The following is a 14,579-nucleotide window of genomic DNA, read 5'->3' as shown; positions in this document are numbered from 1 at the left end:
ATGTTTTCTTTGATACATTCTTCTGTCCTGCACCTGATAAGTTGGATGTGCAACATTTGTCTATTTCAATTAAAGGATCCGAACATAAGACATTGCATTATCAGTTTTGAACTAACAGTTTTGAAAATATACAGTACCGTACCACTTGCATCTGGAAAATGTACCAAAGTGATAAAAAAAACGAATATTCTAGGCATCTTTGTAGCCCAGCAGGCCTACACCTACTGACTCCAAGGGTGAATTGTAAACCTAGCCAATTACAAAAGTATGTAGCAGACAGACAGTGATTTGATATTATCTAATGATTTTAGATATGATCTTCTGGGTGTGAAATAAATGATATAGTTCAATCCCATCAGATCAAATCAAATGTTCTTTGTCACATGCTTCGTAAACAACAGGTGTAAACTAACAGTGAAAAGCTTCCTTACGGGCCCTTCCCAACAATGCAGAGAGAAAGAAAATAGAGAAATAATAGAAAAGAATAACTTGAGGAATAAATACACAATGAGTAACAATAACATGCTCTTGCTGTTAGATACACAGGGTACCAGGTGAGCCACCATTGTGTCAGTTGAACACAGAATGAACCAAAGTTAGCTCACTAAGTCCTCTATCCAGCTTCATAGTACAACCCCTCAGGTGTCTGCCAGTCGAATACACGTCACTTTCTAAAATGTAATACAACGGAGAGCAAGAGAGTTAGGCACAATGGGCAGGGGAACACATTTTTATTGGTCGACAGAAAAGCAGAGCTGACAGTGGAAAAGATGTACAGATGACATATCCAGTATAACCTGTAAGAACCAAAATAGATACCAGACAGACAGAACCTTACTAGAGCAGATGCATTGCAGCATATTGTTTAGCTGGACCTGAATGGCTTTTAAGTACAAAATATGAATCGTTTAAATAAGGAGAGTAGATAGAAGCCTTATCACTTTAAATCTCACAAACCCTGATTATGAAAAGTGTGGACAGATATCTGTCAAACTACTATGCAGATCCCCAATATGTACCAGCATTAAACAAAAACATCAACTGTTGAACAAGGTCCTATTCATTAGGGCACACTGTTTCAAAACGTTTCAAGACTTTGTGCAACGTCAAACGAAAAAGTGTTTCCTTTTGTACATTTTCAGATAGTACCTCCCTGTTTTTGACTGTTTTCTTTCATTTTGTGCCTAGTGAATATGACCAAACACACAACAAGCAAGTCCTTTACAATCACATAACATGCCATTTATGCTCAATGTTGATCTTCTTTACATTACAGTTGATCAATTGGTCCCATGTGGCTCAGTTGGTAGAGCATGGCACTTGCTACACCAGGGTTGTGGGTTCGATTCCCATGGGGGACCAGTACAAACAAAATATGAATATGTATGCACTCACTACTCTATATGTCGCTCTGGATAAGAGCGTCTGCTAAATGACTAAAATGTAAATCAAAGATAGAGACCCATCCAAGAGTTGTGCAAAATGATCACTCCAAAAAACAACCATATATACATTTAGAAATCATACAAAGTAACTCCACTTTAAACCAGAATATTAAGAGAGTGCCTGCTGGTGGTGATCATAACTTCAGACAGTAAATTCAATGACCTCATTCTGGGTGGAGCCATCCTGTGAACTCAATGACCTTTCAAGCATCATACTTCAGCAGGACACACATGGCACCAGCGGGTAGCAGCAATGCGCTTAATCACCCCTTTTATCTATGGTTGCGTCCCAAATGGCACCCTATTCTCTATTTAGTGCACTACTTTTGACCAAGGCCCATAGGAGGGCCCTGGTCAAAAGTAGTGCACTATGTAGGGAATAGGGTGCCATTTAGGATGTATCCTATAATAGTCACACAGTATTTCATTTTATTCGCCCTATTATCCAAAGCTTTCTACCAACACCCTGTCTCCCTAGCAATCTCAAGAGGCAACACTATTTCACAAAGGGTTAATAAATGTTAAGGTTATGTAAATCCAGCAAAAAAGAAAGACAAAATGACAGCAAACCAGTTTCCTACCAACATGTAGCGAGCTCTATCTGGGGAAACATTTTAACGTTTTTTTTTGTTTTACAAGAAGGTAAAAATGCAAAACAAATTGCAATGTTAAAACAAGGAATAGATGGCACAGGAAGACTAAATCAAAATGGTAGGATTCAGCACAATTAAACAAATGGATGTATAACAGATCGTAATTACAGAAAAGCACGGCAATGGCAACAGAGATTCCAGATGTAACTAAACTGTATACACACACACAAACCTAGAGTTATTTTACTAACGGTATACAGGAAACGTTTCACAAGAGGTGTGTTTCCTGCTGGGTAGTTTCCCAGTCTGATCCCAATAGCCTATAGGGACACACGCCTGTTTCAGGAAATGCCCTGTTTTTAATGTGTCCCATAGCCATAGTTTTGTTACATCTGGAAGCCTGAAAACACACCAGAGAACACACACAGGAGAGAAGCCTTATAGCTGTTATCAATGACAAAATGGATACCTCCAGCCCAGAAAACATTATCTCACTGGTGGAGGGTGTGGCAGGGGTAGGGGGATCTTTGGGAGGAGGTCCTGATTACTTAGAGGAAGAAGTGGGCATGTCTTTGGGACCAGAATCTCTGAAAGAAACAGGCAACCGCATCTTTGGGTTCAAGGCTCTGAAGACTTTAGAGCAACATGGATGTGTCTTTAGGGCAGTGGTTGTGGTAGCCGAGATTGAGGTGTCACTGTATCTTTGGCCTTCTGGCTCTGGGAGCTGACTCGGTGTAGTAGGTAGGTGTTTCTTTGGGGCAGTGGTTATTATGGTGGGCTGAGACTGGAGTAACATGTATGTTGCTCATTTCTCAGTTTCCGCTGTACAGATCTACAGTGCTGGAGCTCAGGCCCCGGCTCTCCTTTAGCCTGCTGATCCCTGGACCCTGAGAAAGAGAAAGAAAGAGAGAGAGAGGAGGTAGAGAGGGGGGGGGGGGGGGCATCAATATATGCATTATAATTAAAGGAAAATACAATTTTATTTATCACATGCGCCGAATACAACTGGTGTAGATTTTACAGTGAAATGCTTGCTTACGAACCTTTCCCAACAATGCAGAGTTGAAAAATAATGATACAAAAATAAAATAGTAACTAACATAAGAGTAATAAAATAAAATACACAAGAATGGAGCTATATACAGAGAGTACCAGTACCAGATCAATGTGCAGAGCTACGAGGTACTTGAGGTAGATACTGTATGTACATGAAAGCAGGGTAAAGTGACTAGACATCTGGATAGATAATAATAAGAGTATTTGTGTGGGAGTGACAGTGTAGTGTGTGTGTGTGTGTGAATATAAAGTCTAGTGAGTGTGCATAGAGTCAGTGCAGATAGTTTGGGTACCATTGGTTGACTATTTAGCAGTCTAGCTATTTAGCGGTCTTATGGCTTGAGGGTAGAAGCTGTCTCGGAGCCTGTTGGTCCGAGAGCCGATGCTCCGGTACCGTTTGCAGGACGGCAAAGTATACAAAGAATCACTTTTATTACTAACATCTCAGCCTCACTGCCTTCATACCTTAATATATGCATATTACTGTAGCAGTCATATGGCTCCATCATTTCTACAACCCACGGAGACTAGACAGGGTCTCTTACCTGGAAGCCATCTAGGTCGCTGGCCTTGTTCAAGTAGTTCAGGGAGGCAGCTCTCTTCATGCTGTTGGAACCCCCCCCCAAAAAAATGTAAAGGTCCAATGCAGCCGTTTTTATCTCGATATCAAATCATTTCTGGGTAACAATTACGTACCTTACTGTGATTGTTCTCAATTAAAATAGTAAAAAATAAGCAAAACTGGCTTCTTTGCAAAGAGCATTTTCTCAAGCAAGACTATTGCTAGGACTGTCTGGGAGTGATGGGCAAGCCTAATGGGAGGGATATGTAACCTGAAAACTAGCAGTTATTGGCAGAGGATTGAAACTCTTTGTTATTGGTCTATTAACGTATACCGCCTGGTGATGTCGCCAGGCAGACCAAAACTCCTCGCCACCAAAACAGGCAGAAAATTCAGGTGGTCTTTTCAAACAGCGCTTACACTAAAAGGGCATTATCATTGTCACAGTATTATTCCAACACAGGAAAATCATGTTTTTGACTGCACTGGGCCTTTAAGGACACCAGACCTGGGTTCAAATACATGCATGTTTAAGTATTTGTATTTTAAATACTTATTCTCTGTGTATTTTAGTATTTTCAAATAATGTGGCTGAATCAACTACTTATATTTGAAGTATTTGAAAGTATTTTCTAATAAGTTCCCATAAATAGCCTACTATTTGAAATTACTTTCAAATACTAGTTTCCAAATACATTATTTCAAATACCCCTAGGACGAAAAAAACCTGGGTTCAAATGCATGGAATATTTGAGTTTTTCCAAATGCATTCAAATGTTCAACTATTTTTAAAAAGTATGAATATCAAAATGTGAAAGTAATTTAAATACAATAAATAGTATTTGAACCCAGATCTGAAGGACATGAGGTTGTATGTGAGCTAAGCAGGTGCCTGCTGGTCTTTTAGACATCAAATTAGGATCAATCTAACCCAGCATTGGCTGATTTTTTCATGTTAATGTAAAAAGTATGTTTCAGCTTTTCCAAGCAGCATCTTGACACTGTTTTTTCCCACGACTTTCATTCAGAGTTATGTTCATTAGGCACCAAATGAATGAAGTTGGACTATGTCCATTGCAAAATGTGTGCCCTAATGAACATGACTCAGTTCTTGATTAGATTAATCTGGACAGTGATGGTGTTGATCTTACTTGGTGCTGGTTCTGGTTGGTTCTGGAGGTCCATTGCCCTGTAGTTTCTTCACTAGTAGCTCGCTGCTTCTACGCAGGACATCCCTTAGCTTCCCTAGGGAACCACTGCGCTGTAGTGCCCCACTACCATCCTGCAGATACACCCACACATCAGTGACCCTACACATACTGTACACATATACAATCAAACCAAAACAGTAAACACGAAGACAACCACACATCAGGGACCCTATACACATATTGAAATCACACAATCAGACCAAATCAGTAGACCGAAAACCACAGCTCAGTAAGCTAGCAGGCACTTTAATAATAAAAGAGACTGCAGACCAATCCACACTCTCCACATTGATTAAATAGATGTGGCATTACTGGGTTATTAGTTATTGTGTGTTAATTTCAAATTCAGATTGACATGAATATGCTTGTGGCATAGGCAGATGCCAATTAGTATTTCCTGTACCCAGGGGATCCTTTTTTTTATGTGGTCATCTTGATGGAATAGATGTAAAAGTCCTGTGTAGCTCAGTTGGTAGAGCATGGCGCTTGCAACGCCAGGGTTGTGGGTTCGTTTCCCATGGGGGACCAGAATGAAAAAATGTATGCACTCACTAACTGTAAGTCGCTCTGGATAAGAGCGTCTGCTAAATGACTAAAATGTAAAAGGTACGCAAGTGGAAGAGGTGTATGAGTGTTTGGAATTATACTATAGTAGTGGTCTACAGGGGGCTCCACCCGTCAATCCACGCATCACTTTCATCCAGACGAGTCTGTCCTACATAATAGGTCCCTCTGGCTCCAAACCAGACATTCATGTGAACACAAGTCATGCCGTTACACATGACGTTAAATTAAATGTATCTTCTCATGTCTTGAAATCAAATGTGGCCATCCACACTCAAAACGTATGTTTCTGCATAATAATATAATATGCCATTTAGCAGACGCTTTTATCCAAAGCGACTTACAGTCATGCGTGCATACATTTTTTATGTATGGGTGGTCCCGGGGATCGAACCCACTACCTTGGCGTTACAAGCGCCGTGCTCTACCAGCTGAGCTACAGAGGACCATGTTCCACAGAGACAGCAGTATATCAAATTGGTCAGCAGAGGGCACAATAAGACTTTATAGCATCTTTTGAACTGGACACTCCTCACGGCACTTCGATACAAAGTGATTTTCGTAGCATTTTTGCTGACCCTAACCCTTTTCCTAACCTTAACCTCAGTCTCATAACCTGCTACGTTAACTCTACTAACCTGCTGCATAAATTCTAGCCTGCTACGAAAAGTCACTTCGTGAAAAGAGTGTTTCCCTTTTTTGAACACTTTCACAATGTGCAGCTGAGGAAGCTTTTCATGATCAGGTGCATCAATGCTGGGCCCGAGAAAGAAAAACAGCTTCTATCGCAAGGCCATCAGACTGTTAAATAGCCATCTAGTGATGGGCTGCTTCCTATTGAAATCACTGGCCACTTTAAGAAATGGAACACTAGTCACTTTAATAATGTTTACATATCTTACGCTACTCATCTCATATGTATATACTGTATTCTATAATATTCTACTGTATCTTAGTCCATGCCGCTCTGTCATTACTTGTCCATATATGTATATATTCTTAAATTCCATTCCATTCCTTAGATGTGTGTGTATTGGGTATATGTTGTGAAATTGTTAGATATTACTTGTTAGATATTTCTGCACTGTCGGAGCTAGAAGCACAAGCATTTCGCTACACCCGCAATAACATCTACTAAACACTTGTATGTGACAAATAAAATGTGATTTGATGATCTGGAAGATGTGCAGAGAGAAATGACACTTCACAAATGAAAAACTTTATTTGAGAATACCAACTAGTGTTAAAGCAACAATCATCACAATGCAAGAAGAAATTGTAAATATTATGAAGTCCTACGTTCTAAGATGGTGCTTATAGAGTTCGCCATTGAGTTGACTTCTGCTCTACGAAACAGAAGTTCACACTATATAATATCAATTACAGACAAGTTTAATAAATAATCAGCATTCCACTATAACACAACAATATTGTCAGAATTACACGATAAACATTGCCATTTCTCTCTTTTTCAGTGTTGCTTGCATTCTTAAAAAGTATGCTTTATGGTTAGGAATGGCAAATGACATTTCAAAAGCCTATGTGATGAGTGCCTGATCAAATCCATAAATATCACTTACTACACTTTAGTACAATATGGAAATTCTATTACATTCAGTTAGTTAAACACTTAAATTAATGATCTTGAGCAAGCACTGACTATGGGTTTTGTAGTCCAAAAAGAGATCTAGTCAAAATGGACAATGTCCACCTGTAATGAACTGTGTGATGTAAGGGGTAGGGAAGGCAACATATTCCATTAAAGTGTTCAAAAGAAGTCTAACCAATATATTGACCTTGAGCCATTAAAACACACATGCTACGATTCATACGTTTTCTCCAATGGCAACACTAATTTGTCCTATAATCTCAACACATTCAAAGGCAATATAAAGCAGGCAATGAAAAGCCCATATGTGGTCACTAACTCCCCCTTGGTCTCAGAGGATAGAAAATCGAATTTGAAGACAACAGATGTGCTGTTGCTTCGACAGGGATGTTTTGGTAACGTTCCATGTTGGTTTTGTTGCAGTAGCCTATAACCATTGATAATGCGGCACTATTCCCTTTTTAAACGTAATCTGTGCACGGTAAACAACAGGCCTACAGTATGTAAAACGCTATGCATCGAAGAAGGGAGAGCAGTCTAGCCAAGAAGAACTCAAGCTCTAGGGGAATTGGGAAGGTGACAATGACTTTTGCTTATAAAGCTGCTATATTATTCACAAGCTGAAAATGCTGCAGTGTGTTTTCGTCCATCAAGACAAAACAGCTAGCGGTTACTATAACACCACATATTGGTAGTATAGTAGTAGTATAGTAGGTTGAAATACCACTGCCTTCTTCAGCAGTCAATACACAGCGAGCATAATAAAAGTTTAGTAAATAATAAGAAATAAAAAAAATGAATAGGTAAAAAATATATAAAAAGAGGACAAGTTTGAAACCCCAACATCCCCACTTTTGTCAGAGTTAGCCAGCTAATGTAATATACCAAAGTCATAAGCATTTATTACAATACAGTACCTCTTTAAAACTGCTCAGGCATATGGCTACATTTCAAAATGATGAAATGAACTTTAAGGAAGCAAATTAAAATGACTTTTTCAATAAGATACTACAATGGCACAAATACAGGCACCAAGTTTGTCAACTGCAGACCCCAAGCCATTTTGTATTTGATCACAGACTATTTTCACCAGCCAGCTGCTTACAGTCCTGGGAATGTGCGCGCGTGTTTGTGTGTGCGCACGCTCGCTAGAAGGCAAAGCCACTCCAACACAAATACAGACCGAGGCCAATGCAAAGCAACATTGAAGTCCTGAAGGGAGATGTGAGATGCAGACAGTCAAACCACAGCTATGTTGTGAAGGCAAAAGGACAGGTGTTGTCATGGTGTTTTGGGCAGATGTTAAGGGCTGTGGGAGCAGTTGCAGGTCACAGGTCAGATTCCCCATTGTCCAAAATCATTCTGTCTTTTCTGCTTTGCTCTGTGTGTTCCCCACGGGCCACCGTATTTCCAAACACTGACCCCTTCTATCATGTCATTATTAAATACAGTAGAATAAAGCTGAATATTACAGATTAATGTTAGAAGAAGAAAGAGGTGAGTTTCAGAGGAGAATGTGATAGACATGACATCATGTTAAGGGAAAATTCAGAACATTTTGACAAAGGAGCAAGACAGGGTTAGTGAATGAAAAGGGTGAAAAAGAGAGAGAGAGGGATCAGAGGGAAGAGGAAACCAAACATCCCAACGGTTGTCAGTAGAGGGACAGAGGTGACAACAAGGAGCAGTCTCGCCGAGGACACCAGGAATGGTAGAGGAGGAGCTTTTCATTTGGTGGTAGGAGAGAAGAGAAGGCCAAAGGGAATCGACAAAGACATCCTTTGCTATTTTGGTTGGGGAAGAGGAGAGAAGGATGGAGGAATAATCTTGATGTGGCTTAGGCCTGATGGAAAGAGAGAGAGAAAAACACACAAACAAAAAACATTTGATTTAAAGCTCTGGGGTGAGGCATCTTCTAACTAAACCCATTCTTTAACCTATTCAGGTTATCCTAGCGAGAAGAGATGTGCTCTTGGCCAAATATGCACTGCAGTAAGATCTACTCTTGATTTAAAATAGAATCCATCTTTATTTGCATGGTATATACACTACCAGTCAAAAGTTTGGACACACCTACTCATTCAAGGGTTTTTCTTTATTTTTACTATTTTTTACATTGTAGAATAATAGTGAAGACATCAAAACTATGAAATAACACATATGGAATCATGTAGTAACCAAAAAAGTGTTGAACAAATCAAAATATTTTAGATTTTAGATTCTTTAAAGTAGCCACACTTCGCCTTGATGACAGCTTGCACACGTTTGGCATTCTCTCAACCAGCTTCATGAGGTAGTCACCAGGAATGCTTTTCCAACAGTCTTCAAGGAGTTCCCACATATGCTGAGCACTTGTTGGCTGATTTTCCTTCACTCTGCGGTCCAACTCATCCCAAACCATCTCAATTGGGTTGAGGTCGGATGATTGCGGAGGCCAGGTCATCTGATGCAGCACTCCATCACTCTCCTTCTTGGTCAAATATCCCTTACACAGCCTGGAGGTGTGTTGGGTCATTGTCCTGTTGAAAAACAAATGATAGTCCCACTAAGCGCAAACCAGAGACATTTCTTTTAGATACATCCAAGTGTGTTCGTCCTCATCAGTAGGTGGTGGTAGAGCGATGTCGGACATGATTGGTTCAAAGTGCTACTGAGTGGATGACTGTTTTGCAAGTGTCAGGCTCCCGGTGGTTGGGGTTTGCACTTTAGGACCCTTGGATTTGCCCAAACTGATGAGGATTGGCTCAACTCTGCATGTCAGTCGGCATTGCAAAACAAGTTCACCCTTGAGTGCCGACTCGCCGATGTTGCTTGCATCTTTTTTCTAACATGATTCGTTTTTTTCTTCTAGCTTCAGATTGATTTGATAGCGAGTAACGAAGGTGTCAGGGGAAATGTATTGGAGTAAAAGTATACTTCAAAAAATATATATATGTAGTGAAGTAAAAGTCGACAGAAATATCAATAGTAAAGTACAGATACCCCAAAAAACTAATTAAGTATTTCTATTTTGTTACTTTACACAACTGCCAACAAGTGCTCAGCATATGTGGGAACTCCTTCAAGACTGTTGGAAAAGCATTCCAGGTGAAGCTGGTTGAGACAATGCCAAGAGTGTGCAAAGCTGTCATCAAGGCAAAGGGTGGCTATTTGAAGAATCTCAAATATAAAATATATTTTGATTTGTTTAACACTTTTTTGGTTACTACATGATTCCATATGGTGTTATTTCATAGTTTTGATGTCTTCACTATTATTCTACAATGTAGAAAATAGTAAAAAGAAAAGAAAAACCCTTGAATGAGTAGGTGTCCAAACTTTTGACTGGTACTGTATATTTAAATAGAAAGGAAGCATGCTTATGTTGAGACTTATGACATGGCTCTGCCTTCCTAGTCGAAGCTCAGAAATAATGTGTAGGCCTATGCGTTTATCGATTTACAATTTGAGCTTCACCATAAAATAACAAATTAATGACTGGCGATTGAATAAATTCAAGCAGCCTTTCCTTTCCTAACACATGAAATTCATCCATTGACCTAAATGGCCTGCAGCACCACGGCGGCCATTTTTCAGATGGTGCTACAGCCTCCCTCCACCTCCAGTGCTAGTCAGTGATGTTACTATTATGTCTGGGTGCAGTCAGTCACTGTGACTCAGCTGTTTGCTGTACTGTCTCTGTGGGCTCTGCTGTTGGGCAGACAGGCAAGGGTGGACTTGGCACACCGAGCCCAGCCAGTGACTGTGCACTGCAGACTGAAGCAAACGTCAGCACTGCAGCACCACAGTCATCGAACGAACAAATCGGGAGGCTTGGCAGAGAGAGGTGTCTGTAGTGACTGATGATGGATATAATACCTGAAAATCTATCCATCTCTCTATACAAATGTTATACCGCTGTGAAGAAACTGTCAGTGGCACAAGAGAGGAATATGTATAGATCATATCAATGCAGGACAGCTAATTGTTATGAACATATCTTAAAAACTTGTAATGAATAAACATTTTGGTTATAGATATTTTAGATTAACATATGGTAGTCTATATTAAGTGATAACAGTCCAAATTCTAACCCCCACCCCCTACTAGGCTACATTATAATAGGTGAGTTATACAAGCTCGGATTCTCTAGTCTGTTTTCTGACCATAATAACCCCGCCCCAACCCCCCAGCTTTGGTCCAATCAAGAGGAAGAGTACAATCCACTGAATGAAGGAGGAACATTTGATGGACAGGCTGATTGGTTGACATGGCAAGGTTAACCATCAAAAGGGCAGGTTAGTAGTTGCACAAACAGAAAGAAAAGAGGATGACGTGCATAAACGATGCATTCCATTGGACAAGGCAAAAACGCACCTAAATCACAAGCACAGTACATTCGCGCATTCACAGGCACACAGACTGAGACACGGTCTACATAACCACAGGATACGACCACAACAACACCTGCTTCCATGCTACACAGAAAATCACCACCACCCTCCGTGTACCGCTCTCCATCACTTGTTCAACACAGTGAGAAAGGAGTAAGGATGCAAGAGGGAAGGGACCTTGTGCCAACAATGCTGTTTTCACTAGACTTGTACATTTCCATAACTGATAATGCAGTAAATAAGCTATTCGATATACACTGAGTATACCAACCATTAGGAACACCTTCCTAATATCGAGTTGCACCCCCCTCTAATGCTCTCAGAACAGCCTCAATTCGTCGGGGCATGGACTCTACAAGGTGTCGAAAGCGTTCCACAGGGATGCTGGCCCATGTTGAATACAATGCTTCCCACAGTTGTGTCAAGTTGGCTGGATGTCCTTTGGGTGGTGGACCAGTCTCGATACAAGTGAAACTGTTGAGCGTGAAAAACCCAGCAGCGTTGCAGTTCTTGACACAAACCGGTGCGCCTGGCACCTACTACCATACCCCATTCAAAAGGCATTTTATCCTGCCCATTCATCCTCTGAATGGCATACATACACAATCCATGTCTCAATTGACTCAAGGCTTAAAAGTCCTTCTTTAACCTGTCTCCTCCCCTTCATCTACACTGACTGAAGTGGATTTAACAAGTAACATCAATAAGGGATTATAGTTTACACCTGGCCAGTCTACGTCATGGAACGAGAAGGTGTCCTTAATGTTTTGTATACTCAGTGAGACACACACTAGCCTTTAAACTGCACAAAGGAGTCAAAATCCAGAAGAAAAGTTCAAGTTTCAACAAACCAACTGTATTGCACCTCGACCGATTCAAAGTGAAACACATCTTTGATCTATTGACCCAAGAGGAGTCCAGTTAGAAAAGTATTTCTAATGAAAAAACACATCAGCTTATAAATCAATGTAGGTGATGAACTGGTAGTAATACTACACCAGAATTATACATGGGAACTGATGAGCATCCCATACTCACAATTAGTTATGAAAACAGCATAATTATGCTTAGATGAAACTTTTTATTCTACAATTTGACATGTTGGTACATGTATGAAATATTGATTGATTCTATATTCATTCTTTCATTGCAATGGATGGATAGACAGAGAAACATGTTCTTCAATCTGAACAGATTTCCCCCTTTGATTGCCATGATATTATTTCAACTGCCACAGCCATCACTAGGATGATAAAAGCGAGTATTCGCCAAACAAGATGTACCTTGAGGAGACACAGGCACAAACCTCAGTAACTGTATGGGCTGCTGTGAACCTCATTGGACCATTTAACAGAGTGTGATCTATCGAAACCAAATTTGTAGTAATCTCATTGGCAGAACTCAAGTGGATGAGTGATCTTTGTTATCTGCTTACAATATCATTAATTACACCTATGTGAAAGGTCTGATGATATGGTACTAGGTCCGCAAAATTCCTATAGGAGACTAGTAGGAGACTGAATTTTGGCTAATGGAAATATATATTTTTAAACCCTCTGCATATCAGAATAATTGAGTTCAGACTTTATAGCAAGCATCATATTTCTTCAGCCATCATACACGATTCAACAAATGTACACTCTACCCTTCTTTAAAAGATCAACTCCAGATCAGAAAATATTTATATGAACATGCAGAAAATAACGGCAAGGATTATGAGGACACATGAATCAGCCATAGCACAGCAGGTGGTTAATGGGTAATGTAGTGCAGTTCAAACCAATGGAACACAACACGTTAAACATTGCTGGCAGTTGTGGAACATGCGCGTTTGGAGTGGGAAGGGTGCAGTGAGGGGTGGCTGGGTGTGCTAGTGAGAGAAGGAGGCACAGACTCAGACTGGGGATCTCGGGGCAGTACCAGAAAAGGGCGTCCCAAATGGCACCCTACAGTGTTTCCCCTGTATTAATTAAGCAGCGGCGGGCCAACGCTGCTAAATCGTTGCCGCCACTCCCCAAAAAATATACACACATATATATACAGTTGAAGTCGGAAGTTTAAATACACCTTAGCCAAATGCATTTAAACTCAGTTTTTCACAATTCCTGACATTTAATCCTAGTAAAAATTCCCTGTCTTAGGTCAGCTAGGATCACCACTTTATTTTAAGAATGTGAAATGTCAGAATAATAGTTGAGAGAATGATTTATTTAAGCTTTTATTTATTTCATCACATTCCCAGTGGGTCAGAAGTTTACATACACTCAATTAGTATTTGGTAGCATTGCCTTATAATTGTTTAACTTGGGTCAAACGTTTCGGGTAGCCTTTCACAAGCTTCCCACAATAAGTTGGGTGAATTTTGGCCCATTACTCCTGACAGAGCTGTTGTAACGGAGTCAGGTTTGTAGGCCTCCTTGCTCGCACACGCTTTTTCAGTTCTGCCCACACATTTTCTATAGGATTGAGGTCAGGGCTTGTGATGGCCACTCCAATACCTTGACTTTGTTGCCCTTAAGCCATTTTGCCACAACTTTGGAAGTATGCTTGGGGTCATTGTCCATTTGGAAGACCCATTTGCGACCAACCTTTAACTTCCTGACTGATGTCTTGATGTTGCTTCAATATATCCAAATTTTCCTTCTACATGATGCCATCTAATTTGTGAAGTGCACCTGTCCCTCCTGCAGCAAAGCACCCCCACAGCATGATGCTGCCACCTCCGTGCTTCATGGTTGGGATGGTGTTCTTCGGCTTGCAAGCATCCCCCTTTTTCCTCCAAACATAACGATTGTCATTATGGCCAAACAGTTCTATTTTTGTTTCATCAGACCAGAAGACATTTCTCCAAAAAGTATGATCTTTGTCCCCATGTGCAGTTGCAAACCGTAGTCTGGCTATTTTATGGCGGTTTTGGAGCAGTGGCTTCTTCCTTGCTGAGCGGCCTTTCAGGTTATGTCGATATAGGACTTGTTTTACTGTGGATATAGATACTTTTGTACCTGTTTCCTCCAGCATCTTCACAAGGTCCTTTGCTGTTGTTCTGGGATTGATTTGCACTTTTCGCACCAAAATATGTTCATCTCTAGGAGACAGAACGCATCTCCTTCCTGAGCGGTATGATGGCTGCATGGTCCCATGGTGTTTATACTTGCGTACTATTGTT

The 14,579-nt window shown here is 40.4% G+C and overlaps 1 protein-coding gene across 4 annotated transcripts in view; it reads right to left on the bottom strand.

Moving 5' to 3' along the window:
- Positions 1-714: 714 nt before the first annotated feature.
- LOC311111055 (kinesin light chain 1-like) overlaps positions 715-14,579 on the bottom strand; it is a 56,699-nt gene continuing 42,834 nt past the window's right edge. For 2 of the 4 annotated variants that reach the window (XM_084153754.1, XM_084153755.1), the window contains exons 14-16: positions 4,808-4,938; positions 3,640-3,700; positions 715-2,925 (exon numbers count right to left, since the gene is read on the bottom strand). In XM_084153754.1, coding sequence (XP_084009880.1) covers positions 2,851-2,925; positions 3,640-3,700; positions 4,808-4,938 — 267 coding nt within the window. In that variant the 3' untranslated portion in view covers positions 715-2,850. Of the gene's footprint in view, positions 2,926-3,639; positions 3,701-4,807; positions 4,939-6,628; positions 8,884-14,579 lie in introns of those variants that run through there. The other 2 variants (XM_084153756.1, XM_084153757.1) reach the window with 1 other exon arrangement.

Source organism: Coregonus lavaretus (genome assembly GCF_964263955.1).
Source record: "Coregonus lavaretus genome assembly, chromosome: 36".
Taxonomy (NCBI): domain Eukaryota; kingdom Metazoa; phylum Chordata; class Actinopteri; order Salmoniformes; family Salmonidae; genus Coregonus; species Coregonus lavaretus.
This window is presented reverse-complemented; position numbering and strand designations above follow the sequence as displayed.